The sequence below is a fragment of the Sorghum bicolor genome, chromosome 9, assembly GCF_000003195.3.
Source record: "Sorghum bicolor cultivar BTx623 chromosome 9, Sorghum_bicolor_NCBIv3, whole genome shotgun sequence".
Lineage (NCBI taxonomy): Eukaryota > Viridiplantae > Streptophyta > Magnoliopsida > Poales > Poaceae > Sorghum > Sorghum bicolor.
Genome location: NC_012878.2, coordinates 57,199,446 through 57,216,111, shown reverse-complemented (window position 1 = coordinate 57,216,111; position 16,666 = coordinate 57,199,446). Strand labels below are relative to the sequence as shown.

At 44.9% G+C, this 16,666-nt stretch overlaps 2 protein-coding genes across 2 annotated transcripts; one reads left to right on the top strand and one right to left on the bottom strand.

The window, feature by feature from the left end:
• Positions 2,172 to 3,332, bottom strand: LOC8074596 (fasciclin-like arabinogalactan protein 13). Its single transcript, XM_002440202.2, has one exon. It carries the CDS (start codon positions 3,156 to 3,158, stop codon positions 2,421 to 2,423), a length of 738 nt encoding a protein of 245 aa, XP_002440247.1. The 5' UTR covers positions 3,159 to 3,332; the 3' UTR covers positions 2,172 to 2,420.
• LOC8074595 (probable ribosome biogenesis protein RLP24) lies at positions 8,467 to 12,188 on the top strand. Its single transcript, XM_002441473.2, has 4 exons — positions 8,467 to 8,725; positions 11,390 to 11,503; positions 11,603 to 11,739; positions 11,822 to 12,188. The coding sequence occupies exons 1-4, from the start codon at positions 8,645 to 8,647 to the stop codon at positions 11,988 to 11,990; spliced, it is 501 nt and encodes a 166-aa protein (XP_002441518.1). The 5' UTR covers positions 8,467 to 8,644; the 3' UTR covers positions 11,991 to 12,188.

Here is a 16,666-nt window from a genome sequence, read left to right as displayed (position 1 = left end):
AGGCTGCCGCATGTGGCGGCGAGTCAGGCTTGCCAGCTTGCCAGAGAGCGATGTTCTACCTGCTGCAATGCAATGCAATGCAAGGGAACCTCCGAATATCTCCATTTTTTTTCTTTTTTTTTCCTCTGTGATGAGTAGGTATCGATACAATACAATAGGTTTTTTTAATGTGTTTATTTATATTAGTATTACACCCTGGCCTGAGATCTGAATGTACATGGTGACGGTGGCCGCAACGCAACAGTTGTGTCGGCTAGGTGTTGTATATTCAGTGGGGGGCAAAAAAAAACCCCCAAAGTGGTGCCTGCCAATTACGGAGTATATGTACCAATGCATTATGCAATCGCAAATAAACAATGCGAATATTTCCCTCAAAAAAAACAACGCGAATAAGCTTTTCATACGTACATATGCTGATTTGTCTCTTGATCACGCCTCCGCTAAACAAAGAGAGAGAAAAGAATAATATGGTAATGAAACTAATCATTCACGCATTGATGCAACTGGGCAGAGACGAATCCCACCGACAGTCCATGCCTCCTGTAGTAGTGTCTAGTGTTCTACCACACTGCAAGCTGCGTGTCAACTTCAGACCATAGCTGTAAATGCAATGACAGCGTCCGCGCAACGCCGCGACGACGTGCGTGCTGAAAGCCTGAAACCCGTTCAGCGTACACACATACTCTTCTTTTTTTTGGGTCCCCCTGAATACAGCAGTAGACTGTAGACTACGATGCAGCAGTGAAAACCACACAGCATTGTTTTTTTCTCCCCCTGAATTGCGGTGAATTCTTACTGAAGGTCGTAACTGTATGTATTCGGTCAGTGAAATCTTACTGAAGGTTTTCGTTCAAAAAAAAAACTTACTGAAGCTCGAAATTTGCTTGTTTTTCTGAACGTGCTGCTGTGAAAATTCGTGGGCTGGCAGTGGTGCAACATTCTTTTCAGAGAGAAAAAAAAAAGGCTATGGCAGTGCAACTGCAACGGTGTGAAAAATGTGAATGGCGTCCGTTCTGGTATGGCCTTGCCCGGGTGGATCTGCACTTCTGCAGGGGCAGCCATAGAGAGCAGCGGAGGTGGCAGTAGGCTGACGAAGACGAGGAGATATCGGCGACGGCGACACGGCAGCGACCGGGAAACCGACGGCCGATCGGCAAGGCACGAACAGTCTCTTCGTCTTCACTCTTCAGCGACACACCAGACGGGAACACTCGCAGAAGTGCCGAGCCACCTACCCACACGGCAACGCCTGATCTGAAGTTCTGAACATAATTCTGAAATTCTGAAGTTGCCAAGTTCTGAACTGACGACCCGGAACTTGTCTGAACCCTGAAATCTCAACTGGACACGATATGCATATGTGAATGTGAGATCTCAGGTTTCAGACTTTCAGTAGTGTGATGGTTCTCACATTATACAAAACAAGCTCGTTTCTTGGCGGTTAAGTCCGGGTCTTCGCCCGCTCCTGCAGATCTCATATAATGTAATGTACCCACCCATGTGCGTATGAGTGACAGTATGCGAGACCCTGGACGGACGGTGCGTGCGAGAATAAAATAGCGTCGGCGACAGGTGAGCAGAGCACCCGTCGCCACTTGAGTTTTTCTTCCACCAGCTCGCAAGGCTGCGCCGCACAGCTGCCCTGCACAAGCCTCCTTGCTTGAGAGAGCTGAGCAGAGGCCGGGAGAAGAGGCGAAACCGACGGCTCAACGAGAGCTGCTTGGCAATGGATGGCAGGGCAACCACACGCCGACAGACATGCCGTCGCTCTCACCTCTCCCGGCCACCATCTCCATCACCTCTAGAATGCGCTACGCCGTGCCCGTGCCGTGCGTGCTCTGCGGCGGCAGCAGCACCACCACCACCAAACCCCTCGTCGCTTTGTCGCTCGCTCACGCGAATCCCACACACGAGTTAAACGGAAGCTTTGGGCTCTGGGTCTGGACAGGGCTGGGCTTGCGTAGCTTCCCTCGCTGGGCCTTGTATGGGCTCTGGGGCCGGGCTCAGCATGCTTTTTTAATTACATGGCCTGCTATTCTACTTTGAGAATCACTGGATCGTAAGAGGGGCGCCAGGCCCCGCTGCAAGAGAAATTTTTCAAAATGCATACTGAACTGAAAGAGCACTGAAGCAAACAGAGTACTACTGATTTTGCTAAAAAAAACTAATTCTAGTCATGAACAATGAGATCCAAGATCGATGAATCAAGAGGAGAAAAATACGTAGAAATTAACAGCTCGCATCATCAACGTTCAGGCATCGGAAAGAATCACATGGCCTGGTTTCTCCAAACCAGGTGAAGCAACGGACAAATCCAAGTTACTAGAAGAGGAGAAGAGAAGCAAACTGCAAGAACAAGAACTACTCATGCACATGCACGGCTCTTGTGCACGACTCGAACCATGTTTACATTCTCACAATCACAACAGGGTGGAGCAGGCCGCGGCACCGAGGAGCAGAGCGGCCAGCGAGCTCCATCCGGCACGCGCGGCGGCCGCGCCGGAGGGCGGCGCGTCGGCCGAGTCGCCGGCGGAGGGCGCCTCGGCGACGGATCCCCCCTTGGCCGGCTTCTTCTTGGCGGGTGCGGGCGGCGCCGCCGAGGGGGGCTTGACGCCGAACAGGTCGTTGGGCAGCAGCACGGTGTCGACGGAGTAGACGGCGAGCGGCTGCGTGGCGCGCAGCGCGGTGCCGAGGCGGGTGGCGACGACGCCCGTGGACACGTTCACCTGGCTGTTGCTGTCGGCGGTGATGTTGAGCGTGTAGGGGCCATCGGATCCCGACGCCTGCGTGCGGACGGGGTTGCTGGCGGTCTCGAAGGAGTCGAGGGAGTAGAACTGCGGCAGGACGTGGAACTGCACCAGCGACACCTGCTCCTGCTGCGACAGCTTGTTCAGCGTCCCCGGCTTCAGGCTGGCGAAGGCGTTGTCGGTGGGCGCGAACACCGTGTACCCGCTCCCGAACGAGTTGTTCAGCTGGCTGTTGAGCTGCGTGTCCTGCTGCGTCGACTTCATCAGCCGGATGAAGGTGGTGTACTGACCGCCTTTCTCCAGGATCGCCGTCACGTTCGGCGGGCCCTTGGGCGCCGCCGGCCCCGGCGCCTGGCACAGCACCGCCGGCACCGCCGTCAGCGCTAGGAACGCCAACGCCAACGCCGCCATTGATGAGGTGGTGGGTGGTGGCGGTGGCGGTGCTCACGGTCACTGCTGTTAGTGTCAGCTGAGCACGGAGCGCAGGGATCCGTCGGGATGATGGCTCTGATGGCGATATATACCACCGGCCGTGGATGGATCGGCTTTGGAGTTGTCAGCACGTGAGAGGGAACAGTCTGGCAGGAGGGAGGCATTGACCGGATGATTCGGAGATCTCGTAGTGGAGGCGCGCATAGTTAAGTACTAACAGCAAATTGCGAGTACGAACTCAATTTGTTTAGTTCCTCCTGCTCTAGGTCGCAGCATTGATCGAGATGCAGAATGGATTTGCTTGCGGTGCTGGCAAGATCGGTTTTCCAAGTCTTGTTACATGGATTCCAGTTTTTTACAGGTTATTACTGAAATCAATGCAATCACATGGACGAACGAACAGCTCTCTGTTCTCTGCAGAACACTGAAGAATGGCAACCGCATGACCCGTCAGGGAAGAAAAAAAAACAAAGCACAAATTGCTGCGCAGTGGGATAATAAGTACGGGAGATTATCGTAATACTGTACTATTTTCTGCGAGGTCTGAACAACGGTCACCTGAACCCAGACTTGGTTTGCTTGAGAAGAAAAAGGCATTCGTGTTTGCACGACTCCAAACTCTGGCATCAAGAAAGAGCACGCCAAAAGTTCAGCTCAGATAGCTGTCGGAGAAATCCGTTTCGTGCTTGGCCACCAACGTATGCCACTCGTTGTCGTTCCACCGACAAATGTGTGCTCGTCAGTATGCCGTTGGGGTGGGCCATGATTTGAGCACATACTGACATACTTATTTACATACATAACCCCAGGAAACAGAAATATAGACCACCATAGTCCATAGGCTTCTGCGTTTTTAACACAAATGGGACCGTGGGAAGAAGAAGGGCAGCCAGAAAAAAAAAAGCAAATATGTGTTGACTTTTAGTGTTAATCTTTTTTGGGTTCCTATACAGCTAGTTAATCTCATCTCCCCAGCAGTCGAATATTTGGATAAATGTACGGAAGATTAAAAAATAACTAATTGTACAGTTTATATGTATTTTACAAGAAAAATTCTTTAAGCATTAGATATTAGTTGCTATAGTTACAAATGTGCTACAGTGCCTAAAATATTTTTCTTTTCACGAACTAAATAAGGTTTAATTCTATTGGTGCGACGCGATTTCGGATTTTCGGGACCATGAACTGCCGCATTGTTTAGTTAGTCAGGTCTGATCGCGTCCACGGCTTGAGATTAAGAAGAGCGCAACATGTGGACTTGGCCGCCTCTTGCGAGATCTCTCATTGACTCGCGTAAACTACTTACTATTATACTAGTAGCAGTAGCGAGCATAGAGAAAGCAGCATCAGTGATCTGTGTTCTTCTGAATACGTACGAGAGCATACGACAACGGCAGAAAGTAGTAGCCGTTGCCTTGGCAGTGCAGGGATGAAGGTAGCCGTTCCCGGCGATAGTTTATGCATGGGTAATCGGTCGAAGCAATTGATTGTGCGGTTAGTACTCCAACGTAACGATCACTTAACTGAACTCTATGGATAAAATACGAAGTACTAGATCATTTGGAATTTTGGATCGCCATATGCATAGTACAATACAACCTTACAACGGCCTGTATTTGGGAGTATATTATTAGTCCTTGATTTATTCAAAGCTGGTGCTGGAGGTAGCTAGAGCTAGCGGCATCAGTGTAGTGTAGCAGCACTTGCTGTGCCAGCAAGTTGCAAGCTAGTTGTTGTTGACCCCACGGCAAAAGCAGGGTCGGACGGACGCCTTGTTGGCCGGCATATATCCATGTGCCAAGTTGCGCTAGACTTGAAATGTGTCATGATTCTGTCTTCAGAGCAACTTTGCTCGTCACTTGTTAACTGAGGTGTACCATGCTGTGTGCAGAATCACAGCTGTAGTACAGGGAGTGAAGAGCTCCAGATTAGTGATCATCATCTCTTTGTCTGAAACTTTAAAAATGAGCAGGCAGCTTGTACTGTTATGACCTTTTCTTGGAACCCTGCTGATGAAAGGCTCAGTCAGGGACTCAGGGTGTCTCTCACTGGTGTGTGGGGTGTGTGCCTTTCGTATGCGTGAAGCGGCAGCTAGTTCATCTGTGCTGTACGGCGATCAATCGATGGCTGCTAGCTTTGGATGGGTTTCACTCTTCAAGACGTGAGCTTGTTCGTTTGCCTTAAAAGTTATGACTGAAAATATTATTCTTTAATTTATTGTGAGAAAAAAACATTATTAAATAAATAACTAATTCGGCAGATAAGTTTAAGCGAACAGCGAATTGCAGATTCTGGAGAAATGCAGACATGAGGCTGTGGCGCGAATTGCATGCATGGTGGTTCATCCGCAGGGCTCAGGCAGCTTGTGCGATGTCTGGAGGCATGGAGATCCCATGGCATGTTCCGCAGTAGGAGAAGACCCCACTGTCCTAGCTGTGCAGTGCAGCTTGATCCATATGCCTTCAATTCAAGCCATGTACGTCCAGGCTTGCGCCGGGCAGGATCAGGTGGTCGGTCACATGAACGACACGTCAGCTCTGGACGTTTCAGATCCAGTGCTCAGCATATCTGGGGAGCACGTTGCCATGTCTAGTTGTCTACCCAAGTTATCCAGCCATCCTGTGACCAGTTACAGCCTCGTGAAGTTGTGATTAGTTAGACCTGAGCAAAAGTCAGCCCACGACGTGTTTGGGCCGAGCCTACAAAAAGGCCAACCGGGCAGGTCCGGGCCAATATATTTCGGCCGAGAATAAAATTAATGTTCTCCTAAAAAGACAATGTTTTAGGTTAAACTTTTACCGTAACAGCAAAACCTCTGTCGAGGTTCTGTCTAATAAGGTGAGCGGAGCGGGCGAGGTTTGGTAGAATCAGGTGGGCTCATAATTTAGCTAAAAGAACTCGACAGTATAAGCAAAATTGTACATAGGTCGATGAGCCCCCTAGCTTTATTCTAAATTCTTTGATGAACAATGTAACTATCTGTCGGCGTCTAGACTCGTGGTCTAGACACAAACAAGTATAAGTTTGCGTGACTACCCAGGTCTGAATGGTGATGCAAGTGAGACACAGAGGGTTTATACTGGTTCGGGCCTGGAATGCCCTACGTCCAGTGAGATCGGGGTCTGTATAGCCTTGCACCCAAAGGTGCTTGTAGTAGGGGGATACAAGTAGGTTGCGAGAGAGGGCTAAGTCCCAGGTCTCGACTTTGTGGTGGACAGAGTGCTGGTCGCTGCTCTGTGAATGAGTAGAGTGGTTGTGCATGTGTGAACCTGAGCCTATTTGTGAACCCTGGCTCCCCTTTTATAGCCTCAAGGGGAGACAGAGATTTACAAGAGCAGATCTTCTTCCGCCGAGTGGACGAGTTACAGTCCCGACCCTGTAGGAGCCTGTCCACCCCGTCCTTGTAGCATGGCTGACAGCATGGCTGCTCCTGTGGAGGGTTACCGAACCCTGTAGGAGTCGTGGGGGTCGGGTCGACGATACTGCTGCTTGTCTTGTTTACAGTGGGAGAAGACAGCAAATAGTGATGCTGATTAATCTCCCCATTCCTCTTTTACTGTGAGGCAGTACACCACAGTGAAAGTGGTAAGGTCGCACAGTGAAAGAGGTAAGGTTGCAGTGCCCAGGGTGGTTGGAACAGTCGTCACCCTGCCCTGCTGCGGTATGGGAGTCACCGCGCCTGTCATGTCGTGGGTACGGGCGCCGTGCGTTGGAAGTCTTGATGATCCGGTGGAGCGGCGTCCGGCGCCCGAGCCCTGAAGGGGTCGGGCGAGGCGGGATTTACGCCCGAGGCCGAGGGGATCGGGCGAGGCGGTGTCAGCGTCCGAGGCCCTGAGGGGTCGGGCGAGACGGAACTTGCGTCCGAGACCCTGAGGGGTCGGGTGAGTCGGAACTTGCGTCCGAGGCCCTGAAGGGTCGGGCGAGTCGGGGTTTGGACCTGAGGCCCTGAGGGGTCGGGCGAGTCGGAACTTGCGTCCGAGGCCCTGAGGGGTCGGGCGAGTCGGGGTTTGGACCTGAGGCCCAGGAGTCAGACGAGCTGGGGCCCATGCCCGGGTGATTGTGGTTAATTTGCTTTGTCCTTTGCGTTTTTTATTGCTCTAATTTGGATATCCTTACTGATGGTACCCAACACTATCTTAAATGAATAAAGTTTTGCCGTATGGTTTCAAAAAAAAGTCTACTTGTGATATGAGTCTCGAGGAAACGAACATATGAGAAAGCTAGAGTGACCTTTGTATGTAATTTCTTCCCATAGTCATGTGGTGTTGCTTTTTCAGTGTAAGAACGTCTCCAAGAGTTGTCAAACCCACTTCCAATCTTGTTGTTTTTTCGCAAGATTTATAAAAAAAATGTCTCCAACAACTCCATATATCATCTCTCGATCTTTTTGTACTTGTTAGGAAAATCGATTGATCACGCAAAAATATACACGCGCTTATCGATCGGTCAATCTAGAGGTGGAAGAACATGAAGAAGATTAAAGAATAGGATAGAGTTTCCAATACAAATGTCTAAGAAAGAATGAAAGTATAAAAGTGATTAGAGTGATTTAGAAATAGTTTGGAATTTTTATTTAAAATTGCATTCTACATTAAGGAGCGAGATTTTAAAATTTGTTGGAGAAACTCAACAAATGTGCTCCCAGCTCTTTTTAGTCAGTTGAGAGAAACTCATTAATTTATCAATTGATATTTTTTAAAAGGAACTATTAGAGATGCTCCAAGCTCATGCAACCCAAGTTTTGTGGCTCCTTACCTAGGGTTCACCCTATATTCCCGTCCTTACCTAGGGATGGAAGTAGGACTAAGGTTAAAGTTATACCTAAATAATTAACCAAACCAAACTTATTTAATAAAAAGTTATGTAAATCAGTCATATGTCCATTTAAATTTATACTCCCTCCGTCATAGAAAATAAGACATATAATTCAGTTAGACTCAAACTACTGCAAAATTGATTAAATTCATAGAAAACGTACCGACATTTATGATATCGAATCAATACAGTTCAATTTACCATGTAATATAGTTTCATATATCTAACTTGTGTAGCAAACATTGGTATTTTTTTCTATAAATTCATTCTTAATTTAACTGTCACAAAACTGGCAAACTGTTCGGTGGTCGGTTTTCGCCTTTTCTATACGTTTCAACAAAAAGTGGTCAAGGGAATACCAGCCAGCCGCGTTCCTCCTGGCCTTCACGTTGCGGTATCGGCCTGGCCCAAAGGGGCAGCCCAAAGTTACGGCCCACCAAGAGAGCAACATAAGCTTCGCTCTCCACCTCCTTCGCCCAAACCCTAGCGGCCGCAGTCGGCCAGTTGCGCGTGCTCTCCGCCGCTCACCCCAGCCGCCGGCTCACCCAACGCCGCTCGTCGGCCGCCCGCCCGCAGTCGCGTATCACCCAACCTCTTATTTTTGCTGCCAATCGGGAGACCCGTAAGACGTTACCAAGGAAGGCGGCATCATGAGGTTGGAGAAGTGCTGGTTCTGCTCCTCCACCATCTACCCCGGCCATGGAATCCAGTTCGTCCGCAACGACGCCAAGGTACTTCTCTTCTTCTTGTTTCCTCGTAGGTTTCCTTGATTGATTAGCACAAGGAGCGCGCCCTGGGTTTCATTATCCTGGAATTCAATTACTTTGTACAACTTCTTATATGCTATATTTGATTTGTTTGGTCGTGTCATGGAGCCATTACTGAATCCAAACTGTTAGTTGCTTGTGTTGAATGAATTTCTTGCCTGGGTTATATTTGGAGACCGTGTTAGATTCTGGTGCCCAATCGCATATTTTAGTTTCTGGTTCACAACGTTGGATGGGCCATGCCTCTGACTTTGTATCTGGTGTTGTCTGGGGACATATGCAGCACTACAGGTTAATGGAAATATGTTTCCTATAAAAATCTTACGGTTTGTCTTTGACTGGTCAGCTGGTTTGAGCTATAAGCTATTACTTACTAATGTATAAAGATATAAATAATGGATTGTCCTGTCTTCCTGTCAAGAACTGGCTCCTTAGCATTTCCTTATCTTCTGTAGAACTGCTAAGCAAGTTAGAGAACCTTTTCCCCTTTTTGTTTTTCGAGTTCATTTATTATGAAATGAACCTTCTACTGCAAAGGAAGTTTAGGGATGAGCTGATAATGTGATCATCTTGTTTGTGCGGGAGTCAAACAGGAAATTAGGCAAATGGTGCCTGTGTCCCTCTTCAGAGAATTGATACTGTCACCCAGTTAGATATGTTAGTAGGAAAAAAAAGGTTAATGGTGCTAATTAGATGTAAGTGAATCGCCAAGATCTTTGCATGAAACCTGTTCTGGATGACGGTCTCTTTTGTGTTTGTCTGTTAAGAGCAGCTGGAACGAAAAACTGTATTGCATTTGCTTCGTCTACGTTGTTGGATCTGTTTTCCTAGTCGTCTGTAATCTTCTTCATCTAATGGTCCTTTTTCTCTGAGTTAGAGTATAGGTCCTCTAGTTGTCTATGATTCTAGCTGTCGCTATCTGTTCTTTCAGCTCAGTTGGACTCTTGTATTTCCGTTTTATCTGAAATGGAAATGGGGTTTGACCTCGCGTCGAAAAAAATAGATGTAAATGTAAATCACATTGCATGGCATTGCTTAGTGCATAGAATTGCCTTGTTGTAAGGACTGAACCTGGCATAAAAGATGTTAGAACCAAAATATGGTCTTCACTTGAGGAACTTGACCTAATTATTTGGCTTACAGGCTGCAGCTTACATGCATGGTAACTGCAGCATTGATTTGTGGTTTTAGCTATTGTCTCCACTTCATTTTATAAAGCCCTCGTGCACATTAAACTCAGGCTTGTGTGCATTAAGCCGAACTCAACAGATTTTCATTTCGTTGGTGTGAAAATGATATAATTGGATTTGGATTCATGTTTGACTGCATTTTCTAATGGTTATAATTTTGTTTCTGCAAGGACTGCATTATAAGAAATTAAGTATCTAGTTTTTGAGACCATGCCTCAAAGTCTATCAATGCCTTAAGTTTTGCAATGTAGGGACTACCAGCTATAACTCCTTAGTTACCTGCTTTATTTGTGAGATAGTTTGGCATAAGAGTTATTTGCTCCTTGTCCAATGGGGTTTTCCCTACTACTGTTGTTGTTTCTTGGTGGATGTAGTCAGTGAGTTTAATACTGTATAGTGACAAACAGAGCACTAGACTGTATTTTTATCTGTTCAATTTCAGATTCAGAATCTACTAGAAGATATGCAATTGTGGCATAATTCTTACAATAACTCAATGTTTTGTAGACTTAGACTATTTAACTTTACTTTAAAGAAAACTAAGATCTAACTAAATTCGTTTGTATGTTCTGTACTGTTCCAGCATGCATAATTCTGTTTTCTATATCATTTTGCATGTAATTTCTAATTCGTTTGTGTTATCCTGGATTCCTGGTTATTCAGTAATGCTTATACGTACTGCTTCTTTTTTTTTCGAACCGAGGGTTAACCCCATTTCGATTACCAAGATAACGGAAATACAACGAAGATTATACGTACTGCTTCTGATTCTCATAAATGTTATTTATTGTATTCTGTTGACGGTGGCCTCCTTGATGAATTCAAGGAAAATATAAAATACCGCATTGCTTGGTCTGCAATGGAAGAACATGTAGGCTTGCTTGTTAGATCTATGTAATGTGTATCTGTTTGTAGTGTCCACTGTTCTTTAAGGAACAATATGGTATTTTGGTACTTGCGAGTTGCGACAACAACACCTTTGAAAATTTTATGGGCCTAGAATGTAAAAATGGATCTTTTGTATTCTGGCTATATGTAAATGAAACTGCTTTGTTTATGTACTTCACAAATATTCTTCATTAACCGTGTTTAAATATGACCTTTCAGTTTTACATTCTTTTGTTGATTGATGATTATTGATGTTAGGGTTTCTATTTTTCTTCTGGATTAAAATTGAAAGGTAAAATATGCTGTTGTATTTTTCTTTTGACTGATATGTTATGTCTGCCCTCATGAATTATGATTTTTAGTTTAATGTTTAAATTTATCTTCTTTCTAGTCTGTTTAAGTGATTATTTTGAAAATTGTTTTGCATGAATACTTCAGAGCAAAATAAGGCAATGCATATGCTTTTCTTACCTTTAAAGTAAATTTTGTAGTTTCTATTTTGTATCTTGTTGGTACCTTGTAAGAGTGATTGGATATTTCTTCTTGCCAGATCTTCCGCTTTTGCCGGTCAAAGTGTCATAAAAATTTTAAGATGAAGAGAAATCCTCGTAAGGTTAAGTGGACAAAAGCATACAGGCAATTGCATGGCAAGGACATGACAAAGGTTAGTAACCACTTTGTTGTTTCTGATATCATGTAATAATCGAGGAGGTCATATTTCTTCCTATTCAAACCATGACTGATATTTTTTGAAATTTACCAGGATGCTACCTTTGAGTTTGAGAGGAAGAGGAACAGGCCTGAGCGCTATGACCGCAATTTGACGGAGCAAACTCTGAAGGCCATCCCACTTATTACAAAGATTAGGCATGACCGCCTGGAGAAGCACATTTCAAACAGGTTTGTTCTTGTACTCCATTTTGTAATCTGTTTGATTTTTGCAAGGATTTTCCTGTCTAACATGGAGTACATCTTTTGACAGACATAAACCTGGTAAACGCAAGGAGATGGAGAAAGATTCTAAGGAGCTGGATCAGGACATCGGCTTGCTTCCGAAGAAGCTTATTAGCAATGAGCTCGCAGTCGAGAAACCAAAGATCAAGGTCAAAGTTGTTCAGCAGCAGACAGAAGATAATGCTATGGAAGAGTAGTGCGTGGCATTGTGTCGCCTCCGACGCAGATCTTTTTGTATTTACCTATTATGTAGTTGATGAAAGATGTTTGGACAATGTTTTCGTGGAAAGTTTTCCGTGTGGTTCCTGATATACGCTGGTATGGTATGTGAGATAAATTTTGACAGCACACTGTCCTAACAGTTCGGTCTAAATTCAGTAACTTGTGCAGTGTTATAAATTCCATCGATGCCTGGCACCACATGTTTCCTCAACTGCGAGACATGATAGATCTTGGCATCTGGTTGAAGGTAATCTATGTTTCTTCAACTGCGAGACATGTACAACGAAAGGTCAGACTATTTTTCAACTGCGGTCAAGCTTGTAGGGTACATATTATCTGAAGGCCTGCTTCTGATTTATTAGTTGGTGACTTATACTATTGGTGCAACTTTTAAGTGACAAATTCTCCCATTTCAAACACCTGAGACAACCGTTCGCGTTCTTTAAACCATTGTTCCATATAGGAACAGTGCACAGTTTCTCTTGGTTTGTGACCACACAACACCAAAAGGAAACTTTCACAAACCTCATGTGTTGTACCATATTGAAATCCACTTGCTCCATTTTCTTGGGCAGTAGTGAACAATGCATCTAAGAAGGCCTTCTAGGAATTGATTCAGTTTTTCTGAGTGTGGGGATGGTAAGAAGAGCTCATGAGTCATTAGTAGTTTTGTGTCTAATAGTTTGAATAATTCCTTCCAAATTCTGTCACAGATTATTGCTTTTGGCAGGCAATGTAACTTGTACACATTGTTGAGGTATAACTATGCAATCTGGAATACAGAAAAAGGTGTGCGATAGCAATGAAATTGCCCATACTTAAAGATTTTGTCTATCACTACCGAGATGCCTGTTTGATCTTCCAAGCTTGATCTAGAATTGGTAAAGGCTCCAAAAGACTGGGTAGCTTTGCTTGCTGCTTGGTTTGGCATTGTTATACAAAGAGTTGTACGGATTGCTTTAGTCCCTACCATACATATAACTATTTCACTCTTATATACTCCCTCTGTCCCAGTTTGTCTGACGTTTTAGCTTTTAACAAGGTGCAACAAGGAATCTTTGAATGCGTCATGCAGCTGTGTCCAGGTGCATACCAGGAGCTGTGAATGTAGACGATATACTTCAGCGAACGACATTTAAGACGGGAGGGAGGGAGTATGTTGTATGCAATGTGTCGACCATTTGTAGTGTCAACTAGTGAATTGTTCGGGTGACTGACCTACATCTCACCACTCAGGGTTACTTTGGCAGCAGCAGCAAATTAGCCCCGGTAAGTTTGCCCCCGACGTGGATTTTTTTGGATTTCTAATTCCCGCATACACTTCGGGGGAGGTGTCCACGTATGGGAGAATTTCTCTGCTGTTACTTGGCAGATTGCTGTCAGGGGAGTTCCTAACTGCTGTCGGCGCGTCTCAACTGCAGCAGCAGTGCAGTTGCGCGAGCGTGGCTGATCGGGGAAATGCTCCCGGCGTCCTGGCTCGTGGATTTCTTTCGCGTGGAAAACGAAGGAAAGCGGGTCTGTGTCGCGGCGTGAATCGGCTTCCAAAGAGCGCCGCAGATTGGCTCGGGAAAAATTGGCACGTGCTTTCTCGGCCCGGGGAAGGCGCGGGGAACCCTTCGAGATCGGCTGCTGCCAAAGTAGCCCTCATGAGTTGAAGAAATAAGGGAGCCCTGCCACCCCTTTTACAAGCGAGGGACTCAAAAAAGGATTTTTTTTCCGAATATAAAAGGCCTTAGATAGGTATACAAATTCTCAGTTACAATCTCTACACATAAAAAGATGGAAGTGGGGACGTCAACTTCTTCAACGTGCCTCTGACTCCCCAGAAATTTTACGATCTGGACGCACACGCAGGCAGGTGGCAGGTGCTGTCGTCTTTTCATTGGATGGGAGCGGCGACCAGCTTGGGATGAGTGAGAAGGAAGGAGTACAACATGGGAATGGGAAATCAGAAACATACAGCATGAGAATGGGAAGAGTGTGAAGCGGGAGTTAGGCCTTGTTTAGATCTAAAAACTTTTTGGATTTTGACACCGTAGCATTTTCGTTTTTATTTCACAAACATTGTCCAATTATGGAGTAACTAGACTTAAAAGATTCGTCTCGTGATTTACAGGTAAACTGTGCAATTAGTTATCTTTTTTATTTCTATTTAATGTTTCATGCATGTGCCGCAAGATATGATGTGATGGGAAATCTTGTAAAGTTTTGGGTTTTTGGGTGTATTAGCCGGCGCACAAATCTTAAAGCAAGTTGAACGGTGAAAGATAAAGGCTGCGGCCGCAAGCCGAAGCGGTTTGGAGTTTCCGCTCCGCGCTCGGCTTTCTACCGGTACCCGACGGCGACCCACGGGCTCCACGGCGCACCGTTCCCACCGGGGCGCGAGCGTAGTGACGTCGGCAGCGGACGACGCATGATGCTCTGGCGCCCTTGGCAGCTTCACGTTCACGCCGAGTCCGCAAGCGAAGTCGACGTGGACGCCTCGCCCCGCCCCCATGTCTCCGTCGTGGCGACTGGCGCGCCGCGCAAGCCGACACGCGGCGCCCGTCACCACCCCACCGCAGCGCATGGACTGCGAAGTTGGCGAATTGCCTGCCGCGGGCCGAGGCTAAGTACAAAGTGACGAACCGCACGTCGAGCACGAGTGCACGACGTTTTCGCTCGCTACGAGGACGAGCCGTGTGTGTCGCGTGTGAGCGGAGAGCGGGGCGCCAGCGCGCCCGGCCGGCTCAGGCTCGGGTTCCCGCCACCTGGTCCGCGAGTGAACGACAGCACCTTCTCTTTTTCTGTTTTTCTTTTTTTCCCTTTATGTGCTTCATGCGCACGGGAGCTAGATACGTTAGTTTTTATTCTTTATTCTTTTTCTTTTAATTTTCTTTTCTTTTTCTCTTTTTCTTTTATGTGCTTCATTTTATTTCTATATTTCATTTTTCTCCTTTTTCTGTTATTTTTTATTATTCTTTTCATTTTTTGTTTCTTTTAGTTTTTTAGTTTTCTTTTCTTATTACTTATTATTTTTTATTTCTTACCTTCAATATATCTTTTAGTTTTATTTATTTATTTTTATTTCATGTATTTTTATTATTCTTTTCATGATATTTTATTTCATGATTTGTATTTTACTTCTATTTTTCCTTTTTCTAGGAGAAAACTCAACATGGTGTGCTGTGCACAGAAGATAGTACAACTTCTAGGGAAAATTTTTTTGGTTTTGGCTACTGTAACATTTTTGTTTGTATTTGGTAATTATTATCCAATCATGGACTATGTAGGCTCAAAAGATTCATCGACAAACTATGTAATTATTTATTTTTTTTATCTATATTTAATGCTCTATGCATGCGTCTAAAGATTCGATTTGACAGAGAATCTTAAAAAAAATTAGGAATTAAATAAGGCCTTAGGTTGGTGAAACGATGTGATGGCGTAGCAGTGTACTCCCTCCGTCCAAGAGAGTGTTGTTTTAGGTTTTTGTATCACAAGTTTGACTAGATTTATAAAAAATACATATAATATTTGTGTCTCAAAATAAATTTGTTAAAAAACTAGACTTAAAGATCTTTCTAATGATACTAATTATGTACTATAAATATTAATATTTTTACTATATGTTTAGTTAAAGTTATTTCTCGGAAAGCACAAACAACACTTATTTTGAGACGAAGGAAGTATTCCATAAGCAACTTGGTCCCACTCCCCTCGAGCATAGAATAGAATTGATATCAAGCTATATACTCCCTTCGTATCCTAAATAGAAGATGTTCTAGAGCAAACACCATTTATGTTTGTGAGACCTGTTTTGGACGCAAGTATCCTTGGGTTGCCGCCACATTCTGGAGCGAACACCGTTTATGTTTGTGAGGCCTGTTTTGGATGCAAGTATCCTTGGGCTGCTGCTGCCAGGATTTGAAACGTCACCCTCTGGGCTCAGGGTTGCAGAGTCTTGGCCAGCTAAGCTACAATTGATTGTTGTAATTATATTCATGTCCTTAACGCCATCTAATTAGGATAAGGAGGGAGTATGGTCCAAGATACAGATCGGCAACACTCTCCGTGTGAAAACCAACGGATTCACAATGGGATCTTTAATTCAGCGCGCGGACATTGCGCCCAACGATGTGTTTGGTGGCGCTGCGTTGCTTGTACCAAGATGTGTTCATGTGCAGTTCGTAGATGACATTCATGAATCGTTCGATTTAGAATGTAGTTCTTAAGCCTTGTTTAGTTTTGAAAAGTTTTTGGATTTTGACACTGCAACACTTTTATTTTTATTTGACAAACATTGTCTAACATAAAGTAACTAGGCTTAAAAGATTCGTCTCGTTATGCAATTAGTTTTTGTTTTTATTTATATTTAATGCTTCATGCATATGCCGCAAGATTCGATGTGACAAGGAATCTTGGGATCAACTAAACAAGGCCTTAGCTGACATTCAAGCATCGGTGTATTTTCTATTTTTGGTAGTAGCTAAAAGAATTAACAATTACCACAAGCGAGTTTAGTCCTTGATACTAATAGTGGTAGTATGAGAGTTGGAATTTTCTACTCATCTAGAGATATTTTTCTTCACAATTACATTAAACATATATTTACAGTATGCCTGAGATATTTTTCCTCATGATTTTGCCGTCTTTTTACAGGTTAAGTTGG

Coding starts and splice junctions, on each gene's coding strand:
- LOC8074595 (XM_002441473.2), top strand. CDS start 8,645: ATGAGGTTGGAGAAGTGCTGGTTCTGCTCCTCCACCATCTACCCCGGC. Junction 8,726..11,389: donor TCGTCCGCAACGACGCCAAG/GTACTTCTCTTC, acceptor TCTTCTTGCCAG/ATCTTCCGCTTTTGCCGGTC. Junction 11,504..11,602: donor ATGGCAAGGACATGACAAAG/GTTAGTAACCAC, acceptor GAAATTTACCAG/GATGCTACCTTTGAGTTTGA.
- LOC8074596 (XM_002440202.2), bottom strand. CDS start 3,158: ATGGCGGCGTTGGCGTTGGCGTTCCTAGCGCTGACGGCGGTGCCGGCG.